General features: G+C 38.1%; 1 protein-coding gene across 1 annotated transcript in view; it reads right to left on the reverse strand.

The window, feature by feature from the left end:
* Positions 1-23,127, reverse strand: part of LOC122810502 (SH3 and multiple ankyrin repeat domains protein 1-like) — a 4,213,494-nt gene that overhangs the window by 2,635,509 nt on the left and 1,554,858 nt on the right. Inside the window, exon 6 of the mRNA XM_044082083.1 lies at positions 8,406-8,477. Within this exon, the coding sequence (XP_043938018.1) occupies positions 8,406-8,477 (72 nt within the window). The remainder of the gene's footprint in view (positions 1-8,405; positions 8,478-23,127) is intronic.

Raw genomic sequence — 23,127 nt, forward strand, 5'->3', positions numbered from 1 at the left:
CTAAGGAAGATAGAGATGGACAGAAGGAGGTTTTATAAAGAATAGTGTGTAGCATATGCAATTGATAAGATAGCAGAAATTGGGGAAGTTAAAGCCACTGAAGATAGTTTAAAGAAATGCAGTGGTGTGAGTTGTATGGGGAGTTAGTAATGAATCTAGCTATTTATGGTAAGTCTGTTGGAGTTTGTTTTGGAGTGGAGGCCTGGATATTGGTAAGAACTGGGGTGGCGTATAAGAGGGAGGGGAGGAGGAGTGCCTGGCCCAGGTAAGTCTAGATTCAAGGGTTAGGAATTTTTTGTTCCGATATAGCAGACCTAGTTTCTGGTTTGTTGTTTTTATACACTGGAGTATGTGTAGGTTGAACTTTAGTCATCGATGAACCCTAGGAGTTTACTGGGAAGTCTCCATGGTCCACTTTTAGAACTTTCCCCACAGGACTAGTTCCCAAGAGGAGGGAGGGAGAAATTTCACCTATTTCTCATTTTTCTCACCCATCAGGGTTTTTCAGTCAATGATTTCCTCAACAGAAATTACTCTAGGGCACACTGTACATTGCTAGGTAATGCAGCACATCCCATCCAGGAATACTCAGATCATTGGCTGTGCAAACTTGATATTCAATCTGCTTTCCACCTTCTTCCCATCAGAAAGGAAGATTGACCTCTGCTGGGTTTTAATTTCAAGGATAAATTCTTTAACATTGCCATGCCAGTTGTCTTATCTTCAGTCTGCACAGTATTTCAAAGGTTTAGTTCCGCTTTACATTGGTACTGGCAGCAAAGGGCCAGTGAACAAACTGCCATCCACTATTTGATTGATTTCCTAATAACAGATGAAGGAAAGGCCAGGGCCCTAGAAGGAATGTCCAGTTTTATAGACCTCTGCAGCTAACTAGGAGTTCCGCTGATAGGGAAAAAAGCTGAAGGTCTCAGCCAGTCCATTATGTTTCTAGTTCTTTACACTGATGTACCAACTTCCACCCAACAAACTGCAGAATCTAAAATCTACATGACAGATTTTTAGAATCCAACACACAGTATGAACTGTGGAAGTCATGCAACTACATGGGCTGTTAAACTTCACCTACAGGGCAATTGCCCCAGGTAGGACCTTCCTAAGATCCTTATCCAATCTCCTAAAAGGTAGTAAAGCCTAAATATCACTATGTACGGGTTGCCAGAATGGTCAAAAAGTATCTCCATTTGCTAAACACATTCTTGTACAAATTCAGTTGAGTTGCACTGTAGCAAAGCCCTCGGATTTGCTCAGATGAATTATAGCTATTTACTGGATGTAGTGGGTATAGGTAAGGCAGGTTACTTTCAAGGGAATTGGTATGTGACAAAATGGTGCTGTTTGGTCAAATGCTAGGATGAAAGACATCACTTTCCTAGAAGTTGTTCCCATATGGGTGTCCAGTCTTGTGTGGAAAGAGCAGTTATGCAACAGGAAAGTTTTATTTTAGTCTGACACTATAGCAGTAGTGCAAGCCCTTTTGAGGCCTTCAAAATCAAAGTGGGTACACTCCATGATTAGATTAGCTCTGCTGAGCTTGGAGATTAGTGAGTTTTTCTGGTTCTCATGTTCCAGGAAAAGGTAATGGTTCAGCTGACAGGCTATCCTGCTTTCAGTTTTTCAGGTTCTACCAGTTAGCTTCAAGTGCAGCTCCTTTCAGAACACCCATTGCTGCAGACATTTGGCTCACTGGCAAATATCAGCTAACATTCTGTTTCTCAAGTCATGAGTTTAGAATACGAAGAGAGATTATACCTGCTTTTTTACAAACTTTTCAACTTTTCCAGAAGAGCATCCCCTCAACCTTTCAAGCATTGTGATCTCTCAACTGTTCTTAGTTAGTTAGTTGTTTAGTTCTTAGTTCACAGATGTTTGCAGAATGACTCTCCCAACATCTTGCATAATCACATAGCAACATTAGGCTCACTGGCTCGCTTCCTGGGGGTTCCCTAATTATTTTCAGTCACTGGCTTGCCCCCAGGCTTTTGAAGGGCTGAGAAAATGTAAGAAGCATCCCCTGGATATCAGAAAACATACAGGTAGGTTAATTTTGGAGCACATTCTAATGGGGCTTTATCACTCAATAGATGATTTTTATTACTTTATGCTTTGGGACACATTATTTACCTGGCGATATGCTGGAGCTTTGATAGCCAATAAACTTTTTCAATCTTTGCACTGGGATGATGTTTTCATTACCAAAAAGGTTGTTTTAATTGTGTGAGGAAGTCTAAAACAGACTATTTAGGACCAAATCTTATGTTATTTACCCAGTTCATTGGGATTTGTTCTTGCACAGAATAGCTTCCATCATTTTTACACAGCCTATTTCTTGTTTAAAGGCTGGACAGGCTATTTTCTTATCAGACTTCAATGTAATATTAAGAAAAGTCCTGCATGTCGAGCTATTCCCATTCATGGATACTCCTCCCACTCACTCATAGTTAGAGCATTGGATCTGGCAGAAAAGGGACATTCAGCAGAGGTTCTAAAATAACTGGGAAGTGGTTATCTGATGGCTGTTTATTATGTATTAGGTAATAACTAACATTTTATTTTGCAGGAGAGAAATTCTGTGGATTCTGGGGAACTCTTTTGTCCAAAAAGTACCTTGATAGATGTCAAGTCATTCTTAAGGGTGATTTTTTTTGGACCAACATCATTGGATAATTTGATGATTTGGCTTGTCATGGTTCCAACTTTGGGACATTTGGTGGCAGCTAATCCTTACCCATAATTTGCCCACAACTGTTACCATTCATCATGGGTGTAACTATTTAACATCTGTTCCAAAGGAGGTCATGGTTACTAGGATCTTAAAATATCTCCACAGGCTTCGCACACTCCTTCCAGATATGCCTCTGCATTGGTTTTATATTTTAGAGTTCTTTAGAAGCAGTAGTTCAAGCCCTTTTGAAGCCATGAAGTACTTTGGAAGGGAGAATCAGAAGTTCAGCCAAAGAAGTTTCAAGGCAGTTTGATATTATTCATTTGCAAGAACAGCCCAAGATATTGACTACCAAGTTATGTTAACATAGCAGTCTAGGAAAGACAAAGAATGTTTTGATGAAGAAAGCATCCATTTGAGTCATTAGGCCTTAACTTGCTGAATTTATAGTTAACTTTTGGTATCGAGGCCTATTTTAGTCATGTTCATAAGTTTTGGGGTTTTTATGTATTTTAGGGTGTTCTTCTGTTTCTTTTATGGTAGCCAATAAGAGGCTTTGGTTGAGGGTAATGGTTGCAGCCACCTCACAGCTTATACCTCTTCTGATCCACCTTTACAGTTCTGTGGCCTCTTCTTGTATTGACAGGTCAGGATGACTAAAGGGGTTGGTAGGCAATTTGCATAGATGCTAAGAGTTAACCCCAGATTCAGTTGTTAATAAACTGTCTTAGAAAGCTTAGTTCACGTACCCGGGTTCTGACAGTCTGAACGGGCTTGGTAACAGTAACTGGGAAATATAGCTACATCACTGTGATTTATGGTTATAGTCACAATTTATTTAGTTATTGGGTTTTTTAGACTTGAAATTTATAAGTAACAAATCTTTGCAAAAGCAACTTTAGTGTCTTTATTGTCAACAAACTTGGTTTATCTTTTACTTCTTGAGCCAGACATTTTATGACAGGCAGTGTCTTGAGGGTTTAAATATCCCAGTAGTTTAAGGAGCTTTACTTTTCTGGCAAGCTGTTCTTTTGATCTTTATCCCGCCCCTCCCTCTCTTTTACACTGGGTCTCAGATTGGCATGCTAGTTGGGCAGCCATCTTGCACCTTATCCACCTTGTGTCCCCCTTTAGAGTGCTATGTCGTCTTCTTGCATTCACAGGGCAGGATGACCAAAGGGGTTTGGTTGGCACTTTACACAGGGGCTAAGAATTAAGCCTGGATTTGGTGGTTATATAACAACTCTAAAAATGCTTGAGTTATGCACCTGGACTCTGATAGCTGAAGCAGGCTTGGTAATGCCAACCAGCCAGTATGGTTATATTACTGTTATTTATGGCTATATCTACATGTTATTTGGCTATTAGCTTCTTTAGACTTGTAATGTATTAGTAATAAATGGTCACAAAAGCAATTTTTATTTTATTGTCTCAGCTCTAGAGGACAATGCGTGTTATGCATCTATCCATTTTCCAGAAAGTATGCGGTTTATTTATGGAGTCATACCTATAAAAGGTCCTCTTGTTTCAATGTGTTGTACCTGGTTAATAACACTGTAAAAAATACAGACTGCAGCAACTGGAAGGTAACAATAGAAAGAAGAAAATAAGTACTTGTGTATGATCACATGACTAAACAGGTTTCTGTTTTTTTTTGCTTTTCTCATATCTAGTTTTAACATGACTATTGTTTTCAGGAGAATGTACAGTGATTTTTTTTTTTTTTTTAAGATAACTCTGGAACTCATTGGACAGGATTGTCTGAGAACGTGAAAGACTTCACGTAGTAAAACACAAAGTTGTCCTGCAAGTTCAGATGTATGATATCTGTGATGTATGTTTACACTAAATTCAGGTCCCGTTACATCTGGGGCAGATGGAAGTGGAGGCAATGAAGTGGGCGAAACTAATGGCTGTTGCTGCTAGGAATAAATTCATTTCACTGACAACGCCAAATATTGACTGACAAATTGGAAATATCAAAATATTGAGAATGGGAATTTGTCCCTTCCCCACTATGTGATCCCAGAGTAGGTATATTTAATTAGCACAGGGAGTGGGGAGGCGCAAGGAAGATTGCACCCTTGTATTAAATGTGTCAAAATTTTGAGTTTTTCAGATTCTGTCATTCGATATTTTGTGTCATTGATCACATTAATGTACTCCATTGCTGCTTTGCTGGATACGGAAAACAGTAAGTTGGAAAGTATGACTGAGGCAAACAAAAGAAAAAGGTATAAAACAAAGGGTAGAAAGCAATTGGTCAGCACACAGGACAAAAAAGTATGGAGAAAAATAGTCAATGTGAGATGAAAAGTTTAACAATGACCTATAACTAACTGGCAGGAAGTTTGCTTTTATGTTATAAATTTGGTACATGTAATAGATGTGTCCTCTGTTAATGTTGTAGACATTGAGCTGAGCTCACTTGCCATTACATCTATTCATACACAAAATAACAACCAGAAGACAAAAGCCTAAATAATATGATGTTTTAGCTAATGTAGTTGAATATGGTGGTAGAGGAACAGAACTGCTGCAGTTCTGGGTCCATGCTCTTGGGTTACATGGCTGTACTTCTGTCCTCCCCAGTGGTTATGACCTGCGGGTAATGAGCAAAAGAGTGCAGAAGCAAGCTGTGGAAATTAAGAGCTGTTATCCAACAATTCATATAGAAATAAGGAGTATTTGTGGGAACAATACGTGCAGAATAATATTCAGGAGGAGGAGTGAACTGAGGGCAGGACTAAGTCATTTATGAAATGATTGAGTGAATGATAATTAAAAAAGAAAACATACGTATAATACATGAAGTTCATGAACATGTTCAAAATGGTTTGCTTTCACAAAGTACTTTGGGCATTTTTTAAGCAAACTGTTGTGAGGTGGTTCTTGGAGGTGCAAGGCATGCCAAGTAAAAGTGCAGCAAAGCTTTACCAAATTGTGGGAACCCCATTGAGCTCTCCCCTGAGGCTCCATTTTATCTATGACTGGTTGTGGTGACAAGAGGACTTTCACAAGACTTAAAGGTGCACATCGTGCACAGATGATAATCTTCATAGTAAACTTTACCAAGGAGCTCTTGGTACAAATGATCACTTCAATTATAGATCATGGAAATGTACTGTCCCAAATAGCTAGGGGTACACAGTACCCTCAATGTCCCTCACCAGAAAGTTACCCCAGTGTGCAGTTTTGCTGTAAAATAGGGAAGAGCGAAACTTGCCCATCAAGGGGGTTTACGCTAATCTACTCGATTACCTTTTTGAGTGGACCATCAAACTGCTCATTGACCAGGGTATTGCTATTCATCAGCTAAATTTAGGATAGGAGCACATGGAGCACCATCTGGGGGTTTGCAGCACTGCAGTAATTTGGGATTATAATTACCAATCGTTCAGTAACAGTTCATGGGAACAATGACACATACTCTTCCTTCTGCCATGGCATATGTAATCACACATTTCCTGCATTGCCAAGGCTTAAGTTGTTGAACTGAGTCAATGTTATGCTTATTCTGGCATATGCGATTGTCTGGCTGAGCTGTAGTAAAGCAGTTTAATGTTGTTCCATCTGGCTTGGCTTAAAAAGGTGGTTTGTAACCAAGTATGGCTATAACATTATATGGGTTACTCTTACAGTGTTACTGTTGAAGGGAATTTTGAATGAACATCTGCCTGTTTTAAACAAGTAACAGAAAAAAGGTATGATTCCAGTTTATCAACTTATCACAGAAGGTGCCAGTGTTCTGGAGTATTCAAAATCGGAATAAAGGAAAGTCTATGCTCCAATAAGAGAATGAAATCCACTGGGGTAAATCAATGTACCAGTAAGAAGGTATTTATTCCTACCTGTTTGTATCAGGAGAATTCAGACATTTCTGTGAAAAATATGTTTGTTTTACTCTAGATAGAAGCTGCATCATTTTGATTATGAAAAACTTACAGGACAATTAAAAGCATACTGTTTGAAAATGATGAGTTTCTGTTTTTCAATGTGTCTGTCTCACTGTGAACTGCGTTGTTGTTGAGTTAAGTCTGTGGTTAAGAAGCTTCTGACACGGTTGATGCACAAATGAGCAACATAAATGGCACACTACATAACATCAAAAATTCAGAGATATCTAAACCATATGCTATATCCTGCAGGGATTCAACATTCAATACATCCAGTGTTTTCTGCAAGTTTACTGCTGAAGAGCAATGCTTTAAACTCTTAAATGAGCTTAATTCCATAATCCAAAGTTTGACTCCCACAGCCTGCATTTGTTTACACCGACCCTGTACAAGTAAGCACATGATAATCCAGTCTCTCTTTTGAAATGTTTGTTTTTTCCCTAGCAAGTTTACACAGTTAGACATCCATCTCTGTCCATTTATCAGAGGTGCTGAAGAAGTATAACTTTTTTTTTTTTTTTTACTTTAAATGACAGCTATGACATTAACATATGACCCTTTCACTAGGATGCATTTTCTCTCTCTCTCACTTTTGCTTTTCCCGGTTAGGGGTCACCACAGCGCAACTCCGGTCCACTCATGATTGGCAGTGGATTTCATGGTTCCGAGTTGCCAGCCTGATGCCCAACCTTCAATGAAGGCACGCCCATTCACGCTTGCACTTACCTGCATGTCTTTTACGTCACTCGACTGTGGGGAGGACATACAGACTCCACACAGAAAGCGCTCCAGCCGAGAATCGAACGTGGGAACCTCTTGCTGTGAGGTGACAACGCTAACCACTGCACCACCACAGCTTGTACTAGGATGCATTTTCTGCAGTACAAAATTATCCCCTGACAACAGCATTTAAAAAATGTGACTTTGGTTATTTTTTCCTTTTGTGCATTTCTTTAGCATTCAGCTTCCTCAATGCGTATCATGTTGGTTGTGAATAAAACTGTCATGACACATTCATTAAGAGTTTGCATCCCTAGATTTTATCCTCTTGTTACCAATCACCCAAACAAAAAACAAAATCATTCTATTCATCTCCATAATGGCATTTTGGGCTACAACAGAATTAAGATTAGTAATGATTTATTTACAGTGCTAGAGATGTACAAGTATGGAAAAAGAACGCTGAGATGAGATTAAAAACAGTTCTGGCTATAGTGTGCAGTGAAATATGGAATATTTCTCTTTTACCTTTAAAGTTAATAGCAGCTCACATTTTGATGAAATTGAAGTGTAAAAATTAAGGAACAACAGTTATTTGAAAGTCAACACAAAAAAAGACAGAAAATGAAACATTATTTTATTAAAGCTCAGTAAGTTTCAAAAAAGAGACTGTAGTCACTGCACTGGATTTGCAAACATGTGCAGCAGTCAAGCATATTTCCAAGTATCTGTTGCAGCTGCAGTGGAAGGAGCAGTTACATTCTAGCACAAGCAGTTCAACCATTTGTAAAAAAAAAAAAATAATAAAAAATAAAAAAGTTATTGGTTTTGTTTAATTCTAACACATCGTGCACCTCTGTACCATCATCTGCCATTCAATTTACATGGTTAAATCAATGTGTTGTATAAAGCAACAATGCATTATAATATGACTAGCAGTAAATATGAGGAACAGCTGATATGACATGGGTTGTGCACTTTTCAATGCCTCTCCATATTCATGTATATTATTTTTAATGTATTACACTTACTGGAACACACATGGAAAATATGTAACTGGATAAATGGTAGCTCAGACCAACATTATTATATAGTTTAATTCCTACCTTTGTGTGAAGTTTTGCAAGAAGTTTTTCATCCAGGCTGGTCTGTTTATATACCCTCCTTTTATAACGAAACTAAGAGAAAAATCATTAATGAGTTATTATTGTAATGATCTCTCTATTGTGGAATACGTGTATAACATTTGTTTTTTCTATTAAACATTTTATATTACTGTTTTCAACTAAATGAAACATGTCCAAACGTGCTTATGACTACACAAAAAACATGACTAACAAAAAAGTTTAACTAACAAAAATTGAGAACTTGTTTGGCAGGTCAATACAATATTGTCTTTCCTGTGGGCTGGTGAGGATTAAAATCAGTTATATTTTGTATTTGATCTACATTGTATGATCTGTTTATTAATATTCCAGTTTCCTGATACTCAATTAATTGTACTTACAAACACAGAAAACATTCAACACTGTATACTAAGGCAGTTGCATACATGAGTATATTTTTATTTAATCTGGAGTTTATATAACTGTTTTGAGAGATGTTTTGAATTGTCTGGAGATGGAGGTATTTATATTCCATCTTTTAAGTCTAAATTTTATTTCAGGGAACTATCTACTATAGCAAGATTTGCACAATTAATGCTATTCCCAAAATTAAGCTCTGAGCAGCTGTAAATGATTCCACACTGTAAACCATAGATGGCAAGCACTAAACTAACACTAAACTAAACCCACGCAAGATGAGAAAAAGTGTGTGTCTCATTTTTTACATGGTTGATTCTACAATTCAGACTGTGTAGTGTGCAGTCTGATCCAAGTTAGCTTTACTTCGGACTTCTGAAGTGGAGTTAATATTCTCAGAAAAAATTAGCACAAAATAACTCAATATGGACTTTACTGAAAAAAATGCTGTTGATTACACAGAATAGAGAAAATATCCAATACTGAATCAATAGTGACCACAAAAGGAAACATAACAGGCTTCATTTTACAATTACTAAATAACAGGTAAACATATAAAAACTCCGCAATCACACATACAAATGTAGCACACTTACCACAGTAGAAAACAAATCCACAAATAAGCATATACGCACCCACACAAACAAAACTTTCAATTAATGTTCTACATGAGGGGTGACCATGGCCCATTTTACTTGTACAACAGTAACTCCACAGTTGTACAATGACCAAAAGTGAATTCCCAGTAGTAAGGTGTAGTTAATTGGACTCAAGCCAGCTGTGGCAGGATTTGACAAGATGCTAGTTTGATGGGGATGGGAACCTCAACAACCCATCAATAACATGTGCGTTAAAAAAAAAATACTGCCAGGGAAATATATCTAAGAACACTGAGAAATGCAGAAAAAGCATAAGCAATAATGTCTTTGGCAGTTCCAGATACAAAATATTGTACCTAGAGAAATATTCCAAGGAAAATGAATATCTAAGTCGTCTTCTTAGTTACATGTCTAGATGAGATTTATGGAACAGTTCCTGCTACAGAGTCTACTTCATGTGGAACCCCAGATAAGAGAGTATTAGCAGGATTAGCTGAGACAGACGAAGTACCACTGAATTTCATCTCATTTGTGAGTTTCTTGAATTTCCAGAGATAGTGGAATACTTGGTGTCAGCAACACTTTGGCACTTTAGGAAACATAATAATGGAATTGTCTGACTCATTTAGTACAGAGTAAAAATGTTTCTGCCAGCAGACATAGCTAATGAATTTCACATTCCTAAGCTTTTCTAAGGCAGAGGGGAAAAAACACCATCACCATGGTAGATGAACAGGTGATAAGCTTAGTATAGAAGACCTTGGTTATTTTCAAGTATGGGGAAGACCTTTTTTAAATACGAGTATGTTTTATTCTGCTTTAAGATTGCTGTATATAGCAATGCCTAACATATATGGAGAAACAGCACTACACATAAATAAGCATTACCAAAAATGGACGATTAGGAGTATTACTTCAACACATACATCTGGAATGACATGGACTCACTAGTGGAAACATTATGAGAACTGAACTAGCAATATACTAAAACTGACAAACCAGCTGTCAGTTTTAAAGCGACGACTGAAGTGGATTTGTCAAAGCAATATACCTCTGATTTGATTTCATTAGTAACCGGCCCAAATAGTTATTCAAAACTCTTTCTTTTTCAAGAATATTTATAAGAATAATAAAAAGTTATATTCTGAAAGGAAGTTATACAAAATCAGTGACATTTTTGGACTTGAAGCAACACATGATGGTGTTTAAATCTAGAGTCAATTCTGAAATAAAGATGAAATTTTAGCAACAAATGGCTTTCAGGGAGACTGCAAAGCTGGGAAATAGAATTACACTAATGTTATTACACTGTAATAAAGTAGCCTGTAAAGATAAAAGAAACAAAATGTCACTGAAGTACCTCACACAGCACAAATCCATATATAGCAAAAGTGAAAATATGCTGTCTCAACATCTCTCCAAACACATTAGATGGAAATTCATTTTACATAATAGTACTTCTTGTACTGTGCAGACCTCTAAATATATATTAGTTGTCTGACAAACTTTATATGTATTATTCTCTCCACAGCTATTTGCACATCTCTTCATAGCTCTACAGCATACAAGTTAGATATGCATGCCAGTGAAGTATAATGCAGTTTACTGAATTTCTTTTAGCAACTGATAAAGAAAATCTTTCCTACAGCAAAATTATCTGCTATAATCAGACTCCATTGCACAGATCCCATCTCACCTCTGTTTTCTAATAACTTTTAAAACCAATGTTGTATCAGTTTAGCACCTATTGTATATATGTATGTAGTGCATGGACTGTGGTAATTATGCTCCGATATTTGGAAAAAGACAAGTCGGTTAAGAGCTACAGTGGTGCAAGATCCGCTGTTAACAAATGTTAAACAACCTCTTCTTAAATTAAGCTTGGGTATATCACTACACAGTCATATCTGCCAGTACTGACCAGCAAATGACAGCAGCAGAATAAAAGACTAGCTGCTGTCTACTCTCCATACAGGTAACATGTCTCTCACTTCCTAGAAAGGAAAGCTGCTAGAACAGGATGTGTGTTTGCTAGCATTTTCATAGCGGATATGAAGCCTGAATCTTAAATGTATGCCATTTCATGAATTCAGTCCTCCACAATTTGTCAGAAAAACATATACTTTATGAGGAACAGACCAAAGATGAGAGGCATAAAATGTGAGTGTAAATGTAACTTACTGTGTTATGCTGGCCTCCTGAAAGTGCTCACTAAGTGCTTTATGGCTTTGAACGCCAAGAAAACACTTAAGCATGTTTGTGTCCTGTAACTAGTAGTACATGAAGCAGATAAAGCTACATGCACTACAAAGAAATCATGATCAGGTCTCCAGTCCTAATCTGTTGTGTGTTCTCGACATAGATTCACTCCCGAGGTGAATTTCTTAGCATCTAACGCATCACTGAATACTTAAGTCAGATAGGCTTGGCCACTATCTCATAATCCTCTATATGAAACAGAGTGCACTCAGATCACAGTGCTCTGAATCAAAGTTTAAACTGCCTCACAATATTTCAGATATATCCTTGATGTGAATTTACTGATTACGTCAGTATTTCTGGAGATTTTCTCCCCAGAGCTCCACTGAAAATGTGAACTCCTCAAATAAAATTCATGGTCCACAAACCTATGTAAATTAATTTTAATGGGATAATATAGCACACAGATGCTTATGTGACTACAAAAATACAACAGGAATTTTGTAACAGCAATTAAAAAAAATAAAGTCATAATGAGTCTGTCATTTGGAAAATATTTCTTAGGCTTGTTTTGGAAGCTGTACCTACATGAGAAGGAAGACAAGTACTATCTCTTTTAGTTTGCTTTGGATAACAAAGTCTCTTTGCAAGGTGAGGCAGTTTTTCTCAACTTAAAATTCTCTTCCTGTATACTTTTAATCTCTTGCCAACTCATTAAGGCCCAGCGTTTCATCACAATGTTTAATGCATATTATTTCCATATCACTTCGAGTCATTCTTGTGATTATTGTAGGAATATCTGTATAAAATCTTTGTCTTCTTCTGTTACTTTGTTGCTACTTCCTGGCAGTGGAGACCACAATCATTGCAAAGTTATGCAGGTATTTTCTATATAACCTTCTGATTATAACCCATCGCTGGACACACCCCTGCTGTCATAGTGGACAGACTCTCGTGCTCAGCAAACAGTACTAAATTGTTTATGGTCAATATACAACATGAATATTCTGCTGTTAATAACATTATTTTACTGAAAAAATAAAACCTGCAGCTTTTTTTGCAATTTAGGAATACTTTTCTCCACTGGAGAAAAAAAATTCTACAAGCATAAACAACTGCATTTCCTCACCTGAACGCATACCATGCTGAATTGTAACTCCAACTGAATATGTAGAAGGAAGAAGACAGTAATACAAGTGTCAGGCCAGGTCTTGGTCATAATATAGTGATACTTCATTTCAAGTTAATTCCTACCATTTTCTGAATGTCTTCTCTTTCGTGCACCTTCAATTACACCAAAACCATTCCTTTGTTAAGCTGCATAATGGAATCAGCATTGTATGCTTGTTTAACACAAATCTTGCACACTACTTTTCTAAACAAACGTATGCCTGTCACTTTTTCTAAGAAATGTGGGCTTATATATCTATCTCTCTCTATATATATATATATATATATATATATATATATATATATATATATATATATATATATATATATATATCTGTGTGTGTGTAATGTTTACTATTGAAATCATGAAAGTGCATTTGTGAACCATCCAGTGTCAACTCAAAATTCAGAAAACCTCAACATCGAACAACCAGCAAACTTGAACTAGAATATATTGACACCCGTAGCTCGTTGTATTCCACGCAACAGGAGGTGACATCAGTCACCCATGCTATGTACCATAAAGTACTGTGACACATGAATTTTACTATTTTGCACCCCCACACCCCCTACAAATTATATATATATATATATATATATATATATATATATATATATATATATATACACACACATACACACACAACTCCGAGATCGCACTATAGTGAGGAAAAGGATAAACTCCCTGTTCCTCACTGAACTGTGATCTCCACTCAAATGTTTGAACTCAAATGCTCTAACTACACTACCTCTTCGATGTTGCATCATCAATATATTTGAGTTCACAAAACTGCCTACTGGAAAACTACGCTTTGACAATCTCACTCTCGACCGCCTGCTGTTCGCTAACATGATAGTAAACATATATATCTCTTGGGGTAGTCATTATTGAACTACTTTCTTAGCTTTTTGTCTAGAGGCTAAATACATTTTTTATGTACATTGTGCCAGTATTCTAGACTTTAACCCTCTATGTCACACAGCAACAGCATTTAGGTAACACCCTCCAATGTAGAAGTGTCTTTATGACAATGAAGCTGTGATCTTAAAGGTGTCTAAGAAATTGCTGTTTAGAAACCTAGTGTTTGACAAGAAATGCCAAACTATATAACATCTTCTTCTGCAACAGATGACAAGACAATCAAAAGCAAAGTTTAGCCACTTTAGGTTCAGTGGAACAAAGAACACCTCGTTAGGATAATATGCTTGCAATAAAGCACAAATGGGCTGTGCATTGCACATATAATTCCAAACATCCAGGGGCTCATACCTTAGAACCAATTGGCAAAATCACTAGAAAATTGCACATGAAATTTTCCCTTACGTTTGGCAGTTTTAATGTTGCTGTTCACAAAAATTTTTAAATTTTTAATTAAGTTATGAGACTTTATTTTGACCGAAGTGCTGAAACAATTTACATATGCAAGTAAACCAAAGAAAGGGTGGCAAAAGTTTAATAAAATTGCAGCGCATGGTAAGGAAAACCAGGCTATGTCATTTTTTCAAGAAATTTAATCTACCCTTGGTTATATAATTTAGGTTGTATGTTAGAGCGTGACCTCATGAATCCTGAGTTTAAACACACAGAGAACTTTTCAGTGACAAAGTAAATTAAACAAAAGATATTCAATAAGATGAAAATGTTCCCATTCATGTCAGTGTGGCAGTCACTACAAAATTATGTTCTGCAAGGCTGCACTTCTCTATTAATGGCTTATTCTAAATGTAAATTTAAATGATTTATAATGTTGGATCTCTACATGGGAGTTAAATTCAGTAATTTCATGCAATTTTAAGTGACACTACCTACATTCTTATCAGATGTAAACACACACACATGAACACCTTTACTATTTTTTTTCTTGAAGCTTATGCACTTACTACAGTTTTTGGCATTTTATTATGTTCATTGCATCGAGGTTTGGAATAGACTGGGACATCATCAAGTGGGGTTAGATAAATAGAGTAGCAGGAATTAGGAGGATATGGGGAGGATAGGGTTAAATAGGAATGGAAGATGTTTGGGAGGAAATGTGTTATGGGTAGGGAGGGGCTTAAAGGATTTTAGGCAAGTGTAACTGGAGTAGGAGTCACATTTTTGGCATGAACATGCTAAGGCAAGTCCATGTCCGAGATGACCTTGGGTATTTCCAGGATAACAGGTAGGCCTCCGGTTAAGGGTGGATGGAGATGCTTGGTGGCAAGTTTGTACATGCCCCCCCCCCCAGCTGATTTGCTGCAGTTTTGTAGTGGGAGAAGAGAGGCTGGGATGGTGGTAGTAGGAGTGCATGCCAGTCAGTTGTTTGTTTCTTTTGTCCTGAAGTGCTTTATGACTTGGGGGGGGGGTGCTTTGCTGGTGTATCAGTTTGTGGATGTTCTTTTGTCCCCAGGGTCTGTGGGTTGTTGAGTGGTGTGGTGTGACAAACATCTGCAGCAGTATTAAAAAAAAAAAGTTGGTCCCATTTGGCCACTTACTGCTGTGGGGGTTGCTTAGTTGTGGCTTGTTAGGGATGTGGGCGGAGCGGTTTTGACTGAGTGAGCACTGTGCACCTTAGTTTTGTGCCATTCAGTCGAGTGGTCAAGGCATGCACACTTTGGAAACTCACAATTTCTGGATGTTTGGTTGTTTTCTTGGGGTGCTGCAGCTGTTTTGCGCTGTCCCTTCAGCTGGAGTGGAGAAATGCTTTTCGTGAGCTTCGCTCAAGGTACAGCACTAGCTGTCACTGCGCATCCGCGGTGCTTTCTCAAGATGCTGTTAAATGATTTTAAAGTTTAAACAACTTCTTAATATACATTGCCTAAGTGGAATATTACAGTCACGCAACAGTAAGGTCGGTTAAGTTATGCCTTTTATACTTGATAAAAGAAAAACGAAGAACACAGTTCCAAAGGACTAAAAAGACTAACTATGTGAGCAGTTACATTTATCCAACTACACTGGATTTCTTCTGACATATTTAAAAACAGTCTACCCCTCCTTGTATACAATTTAAGTCACATGATTTGCTTATTAAAGACAATTACATTCAATTAAAAGTATAAAACACCACCTCTCTAAAAAATAAGTCACAAATAGTTACAGTAGTTTGAAAAAAAGTTAAAAAATATTCCTGCATCTAACCAACTTTAAAGTACATGTAAATAAATATTTTACATAACCATATATGTCCCTATAGACATCTGCATTAGCCACGTATTCGTAGTCTTCTTACAAATTTAAATTCATGAACGTACTACATTTTTAAGTTTTAATAAGCACATAAAAGAGCATTGGTCATTAAGCCCTGGAAAGTTATGGGCATTCAACATCAATTGCCATCATAACTCTTGCCTTTCAAGTAACAGGGACACGTGACCTCCTCTAGTGCCCTCCACCACTTGGTCAATTACTCTGAATTTAAAATGGTGCCCTGGACTATCCCGCATATGTCTAGCCAGGGCATTATTTTCTTTGTTCTTGGTTATGTGAAGATAGAACTGGGTCTGACATCTGGCATAGAGACACAGGAAAGAAACAAGGAGGAACCATTATTTACACAGAAACAGCATGCATCCTGGACATGTTTTTAAGAATATAACGGAGAAACAAGCCACACGCATCTCAAGACTGTGTACTAATGACACAGATTATGAATGCAAAAAGGTTAAACTGGAGTGTCATTTAAAGGAGAGAAGTTATGCAACCAAAGACCTCTCGGTGAAACCAGAATCAACAGAAACCTTAAGAAAAGGAAAAGAACACACCTATTTCTCTAACAGGAAAGCACAGAGGCGTTCCAAAGGACAGCAAACCTTGGTCTCATGCTCACATATAGCAATGATTCGAGGCATATATGCAACATTGTCAAGAAGTTTTGGCCAGTGTTGACCCAAGATGAAAAATTGAAAGTAGTAGTGGGAGAGAGCCCACGATTTATTTTAAAAACAAAAATAACTTGAAAATGTTACTATGTACAAAAGATGGCTTCTCTAGAAAAAGTTCCATCAATAAGAAAAGAATTTTTAAGTGTGGCAGGTGTAAAGTCTGCCCCGTGATACCAGTAATTTATTCAAACATCCCATTACGGGACTGGAATACCATTTTCATGTAGTGCTACCTGTAATAGTAAACACATTTTTTACTTAGCTACTTGTTTAAAGTATTCTGCTTATTATATAGGCAAAACCAACCAACAATTCAAGGACAGATTGTTGCGCCTTCTGAGAGATATCCATCATAAAGATCATAAAGAAAACTCTTTGGCAAATCCTGTCATTCAGTACCCCCTACACTTCATGTTTAAAGCTATTGATAGTGTCTTTGAAGGTCCTAGAGGTGGAGATATAAACAACAGGACTGAAATATACAAGGTGAACTGGATTATCAATCTCCAAGCAGATCGTCCTCCAGGCCTGAATGTAGTTATACCACTCAAACCGATTTTAAAGGCAAGGAGCATATCCATATGTTGACAAGTGCACTAAGGACTCTGTAATCGGTCTACTAGCAAAGGAATGTGAAGTTTACCTTAACCTTAAAGAAAAGAATTTTCAATACAAGGATGTTGCACAGAGATAAGTGAAGTATTAAGCACTGAGGAGCAAAGAAAAGCACCTCCTTGATGTTGGTATTCTTTAAGTCCCTTGAGTAGTTGAAAGATGGTTCATGGCACAGAAAATATGTGTTGAGATAAACTAGTGACTGCACATTTATTTATTTATATTTGTTGACCGGGAGTGTCCAACTGGACATAGGTCCATTTTCAGTGGAGGCCCGGGGAGAAAAGCTCCAAAGTTAAAATATACAGACAATAGTTACATTGGATTTACATAGCAATTAACAATTTGATCAACATAGCAATTAACAATTACAATCATAGTTACAGATGAAGAAGATAGTACATCAGTAGACAACTAGAATCTTTATCATCTGCAAAGTGCATAACAGACTAACAATTGTTACAAGAAGTTCCTGCTGTATAATAAGTAGTTAGGCTTATGAGCAGCCGAGCTTGCTATAATCAAGGTAGTTAGTGGGGTGGAAAGAAAGGTGGTGGGTGATATTAGAGGGGGAGTTGCAAGGGCATAGCCAACATGTTTTTAGGTGCGCTTTTAGTGAAGTGGGTGCATGATGGTACAGAGATAATTGCGGGTGGGAGGGAGTTCCATAATTTGGCTATGGCGCAAGAGAATAGTGCTTTTCCAGCAGAGTTATTGGCTTTAGTAACCTGTAAGTGATTTTTGTTGCTGGATTTTAGTGGTCTGGTGGTGTAATAGGATTGGAGTAGATTCTGGAGGGATGGAACTTTTAGTGGATGGTTTACTAGTTTGTGGGTGAGTGTGAGTTGATACCACTGAAGGAGGTGAGGGAGTTCAAGCCATCCCAGTTCAGCAAGTGAGAGACAATGGTGACTACGGTAGGATGCCCCTGTGGCAAATTTGGCGATTTTGTTGTAGCAGGTCTCTAGCTTGTTTAGATTGCATTACCTTAAGTTGGTATATATTGGAGAGGCATAAAGTAAGGTGGAGATAAGGTGGGAATTTGCTACTGAAATCTTTGCTGCTTTGGTGAGAAGTTGCTTATTTCTGTATAATGCTCCTATTTTATGTGGACTTTTTTTTATGGTCATGGATATGTGAATGTCAAATTTTAGTTTATTGTATTTCCACTCCTAGCAATTTGGTGTGTTCTGTTGGGTGTATAGTGGTGTTGTCTTTTGCTGTGATGTTTAAGTGTGAGTCATTTTGAGTATGTTTGGTGGGTTGGAAGATGAGTAGTTTAGTTTTGTTTGGGATGAGTATTAACTGGGCATCGGATAACCAAGTTTCAACAGAGGAAAAGGCTTCCTGTGTGACTTTTTGCAGTTTGGGTAGGGACTGGGCTGAGCAGATGATGGTTGAGTCATCTGCGTATTGTATGAGTGCACCATGTTTGGTGGCAGAGGCTAGATTATTGATGAAAATAGAGAAGAGTAGGACTCCAAGGATGGATCCTTGGGGAACCCCTATAGAGACAGGTAGTTCGGGAGATATTTCATTTTGCCATACAACGGATTGTTGGCAGTCAGACAGGTAACTCTGAAACCAGTTGGTGACTGATTGAGAGAAGGATTGGTTATTAAGGACAGAGATGAGTTGTTTGTGTGGGACCATGTCAAATGCATTAGATAGGTCTAGGAAAGTAGCAGAGGAGAGATCGCCATTGTTTTTATGCAGAAGAATAGTGTTAGTAAAGGAGAGTAAGGCAGTGGTGGTGCTATGGTTTGGTCAGAAACCATGCTGAGTATTGGAAAGGAGGTTTTTAGCAAGGAGGTATATGAGACCAGAGAGTGACTGCATCTCTCTAGTATTTTGGAGAGTGGAGAGAGAATAGCTATGGGGCGGTAATTGATTAGTTCTGTGGAGGGCCCGCATTTGTGGAGGGGAATTATATGTGATACTTTCCACAGCATGGGAACGTAATTTGCTGACAGAAATCGGTTAATCAAGATGGGTACTGGGTAGGCTACAGCATCAGCTGCGATTTGTATGTATTCACATGGGAGGTTGTCTGCTGCTAATTTGGTGGGCTTAAGTTTAGTTAAGAGTTTTTTTTTTATGTTGGAGGTAGGAACAGGAGAAAAAGAGAAGACAGTGGGGAGATTACTAGTTGAATATGTGGGTTGGAGGGGAGGGGGGTTGTGTTGTCTAACTAGTGATAGTATGGTTTGTGTGACGTGTGTGTTGAATGAGGTAGCAATATTTTCGGAGGAGTGAGGAATGTTAGGAGGAGGGGTACTGACTTTACCTGGGTGAAGGATGGAGTTTATGGAGGTCCAGAATTGTTTGGGGTCGTGTTGGGAGGAATCTAGGGCAGACTGATAGTATTGGAATTTGTCCTGTTTTATTAGCTTTCTGACTCTAATGCGTAGTTCTAGGAATTTCTGTGTAGTTGAGGGGGTTTTGGTTTCCGCCAGTATTCCCAGGCTTTAAATCTGTTTTTTCATTTCTGACTTAGTGGTTTTCTGTAGCAATGGGGAGGGTTGTGCTTTGGTTCTGGAAAGTCTTATGGGGGTATGGTAATTAGTGATGCTCAGGAAGATAGTATTAAAAAATTCAACTGCGTCATCAAGACTGAGGTACTTTAGAGGATGCCAGTTACATTCTTTGAGGGATGAGATGAATGTGAGTGGGTTAAAGTTTAGTTTGTTTATGTATTTGACAGTAGATGACAGGTTTAGCTTGGTATAGGTGTTTTTTGAGTAGGAATGTTGGGGAATGACCACTGAGGCTATCTGATAAGCAGCCTGCTATATATGACTGGGGGCTCTTACTGAGTAGTATCCAATCCAGGGTAGTGTGTTTGTTGGAGTCTTTATTTATCCTGGTTGGTGACTGGACTAGTTGAGTGAAGCCATGAAGGTTTAGATGATGGGTTGGATGGTTGCCAGAACAGGATTGCCAGTCAATATTGAAATCATCTAAAATTATAGTTTCTTGGGGGAGATGGTGTGTAGACCAGCTGAGGAAGTTTTCTAGTGGAGGGATGTTTTGGGCAGGTGGGAAGTAGCATCCAATTATGTTGATGGTTTTATTTTGGTTTATTTTGAGGTTAGTATATATTATTTCTTCATTGCCTATTTGTGGAGCTGATGATTTTAAGATCTGGATGTTTAGATGCTGTTTAAATATTATAGCTACACTGCCTCCTTTCTTGTTTAGCCGGTCTACTCTTAGTATGCCATAACTGGTAGAGAGGATTTGCTCACTGGTAATGTGAAGTTTTAGCCAGGTTTCTGTCAGGATGACTATATATGGGGAGTACAAGTCTATGGTGGCATGGACCTTGTTGGATATACTTCTAATATTTAGGCTTAGTAGAAGGAAGTCACTTGGCTTTCTATTGGCTGTGATTTGGGAGAAGTTGTGGTTTCTAGTCGGATTTTAAGGATTGGGGTTGGAAATGGTGGGGCCAGGGTTGGGCTGGATGTCTCCACTTAGGGATAGTTTTGATATGCATGAGGATATTATTTTTCTCAGTTTTTGAATGTGTTTGTTTATTAGGGAAACTTTATGATTGTGCTCTGTGGGTAATAGTTATGGTGGGAGGGTTACTATGTTAAGTTGTAGGGATGCTTTTTGTTTGAGTAATATAGTTGATAGAATATGTGGGGGGTGGATAGGGATGGTTCTTGAGTTGGTGGGAGGGGAGCTGAGTGAGGGTGAGTAGTACAGTAGTAGTAGTAGTTGAGTGGGGGAATGATGGAGCTTTGGTAGGATGTAAGATATGCAAGGAGAGTGCATGCACTGAGCATAGGTATGGTATGCTGATACATGTTAGCTGAGGAGGAGTGACAGTAGTGGGAAGATGGAGGAGCTAGTGTTGGGTTTAGTGCCGTGGTTGGCTGTTGGAAATATGGGAGGGGTTTCCACGTGTAATAAAGGTAGGACCACTGGGGGCGGGAGGAAATTGGGGGCAGGGTGGGAAGCGAAGCAGGCAGAGACCTTGTTCTTTGCTCTTATGAGGGGCTGGAAAAAATCAGGTAACAGTAAACTGATAAAAGAACACATGATAGTGAATGTGGAGACTCAGGTAGGTACCCTGTATTTCCATGAACTATCAGTTAGCTGTGCCCCAGTTCAGGCAGTATTAGTAAGTTTTATGGCACGGATGAACATAAATGGATTTTGAATATTTATGCCCTTTAGGAAGTTCTCACCAAGAGGAACTGGTGACATCTATATGTGCCTTTGCCATTAATAATGGGAAAATGGACACAGGGATAGCAACATGGGCTAATGGTACCAAAGCTGTTCTAGCTTGCTATGTATCTATTTCACAAAGAAGCAGATTTTGCTTGTATGCCCATACACCTTGAATGTGCCCGATCTCGTCAGTCTCTGAAGCTAAGCAGGGTCGGGCCTGGCTAGCACTTGGATGGGAGACTGCATGTGAATACCAGGTGCTGAATCAGTAACCCACGGAGTTTGTTCTTATCAGCACAAGAAGTCAATTTCCACTCTGTCTTTATGTCCTTTATTTTGTTTGACAGTTTGAACCAAGAGAAATTAATTCATGACTGTCTCAGTAATGGAATTAGACCCACTAGATCTTTTGTTAAGTTTCATTCCAAAAGGACTGATGCTATTTATACAAGCCCTAAGTAGCTATATCAACCCTAAGTATTTACTTGGGAAGAAACAACTGAAGTAATACCTACATTGATTGGTGCTGACAAGGCTGCCTTAGCCTGGTATGTGCTGTTTCTTCAAGCAACTTGGAGGTGTGTTTCCTGCAAGGTCTCTGATTTGCTGTGAACTCATTGGTTGGAAAAGAAGGTGCTGGGCTTGGATTTAGCCACAATTGGTGTTTTATTCATTTATCTTTGCCCTGTGGAACTTGATTCTTTATGATTTGAGGAAGGCTTTTAGCAGCAAAGCTCTTATCATATACAAATTAACAAGGGCTTTGTTTTAGTGCTTTATGTCTCATTTTATGTCTTAACAATTAAAGTTTTATTTTATTCTGAAGAGCATAATTTTAGTAGTCTTATGTGGTGTGTTTCAGTTTTTACACAGACTTTTAGCATGCGTTATCAGGTTAATATTTTTTGTGCTCTCACAAATATTTTTCTGTTTAAACTGTGCTACAACTAGCTGGATCTTCTTGTATGACATTACTGATATTTATAATTAATGTGCTTCATCCAAATCTGCCAATGAAGTACATGCAAATTACTTCTACATATCAATAAGGGGTGTTCATCAACAATGTGGGTATAATTGCTGGTGGGCATGGGGGGGTTATATGTAGCTGAAAGTACCTTAAGCTCTTAAATGGTGATCTTTAACAGTGTAATCAGTTCTGCAGGACTACTGTGCAGGAGTGTGTGCATGTGTGAGTATTAAGTAGGAATATTTTGGCTGGCTGTTTGTGTGAAATAATTTTTAATATGTCACTTTGGCCTTTATTATTACTATTAAGTTTTTGACACCAGGGTAGAATGGGGATGTTGGTAGATAAAAATGACGGACTCTGCTGAGATGATAAAGTCATTAGTATATCTTTACAGGACTGATATGCATTTGTGTAAAGCAAATTGGAATGCTGTATTGTTGCTAATTTTATCATGATCAGACATAGTATATACTAAGTTCATTTAGTGACAGCAATAGTTAAAAACAGATATTGGTGGCTTATAATGACAGCAGTTTGAGTGACCTTTTATGGTAGAAAGTTGGCTACAGTGTCCCCAGATTGGTCAGCTAGCTTAATGCAGGCGGTAAGGGGTGGGCATATATTGGGGACTGGCATACTGACTGAGGTGCCTGCCTGAAAAAAACATAAGGTGCAGGGTTTCGCTCACAAGAGGGAAATG

The sequence above is a fragment of the Protopterus annectens genome, chromosome 9.part0 (genome assembly GCF_019279795.1).
Source record: "Protopterus annectens isolate FY-2018-M chromosome 9.part0, PAN1.0, whole genome shotgun sequence".
NCBI lineage: Eukaryota > Metazoa > Chordata > Ceratodontiformes > Protopteridae > Protopterus > Protopterus annectens.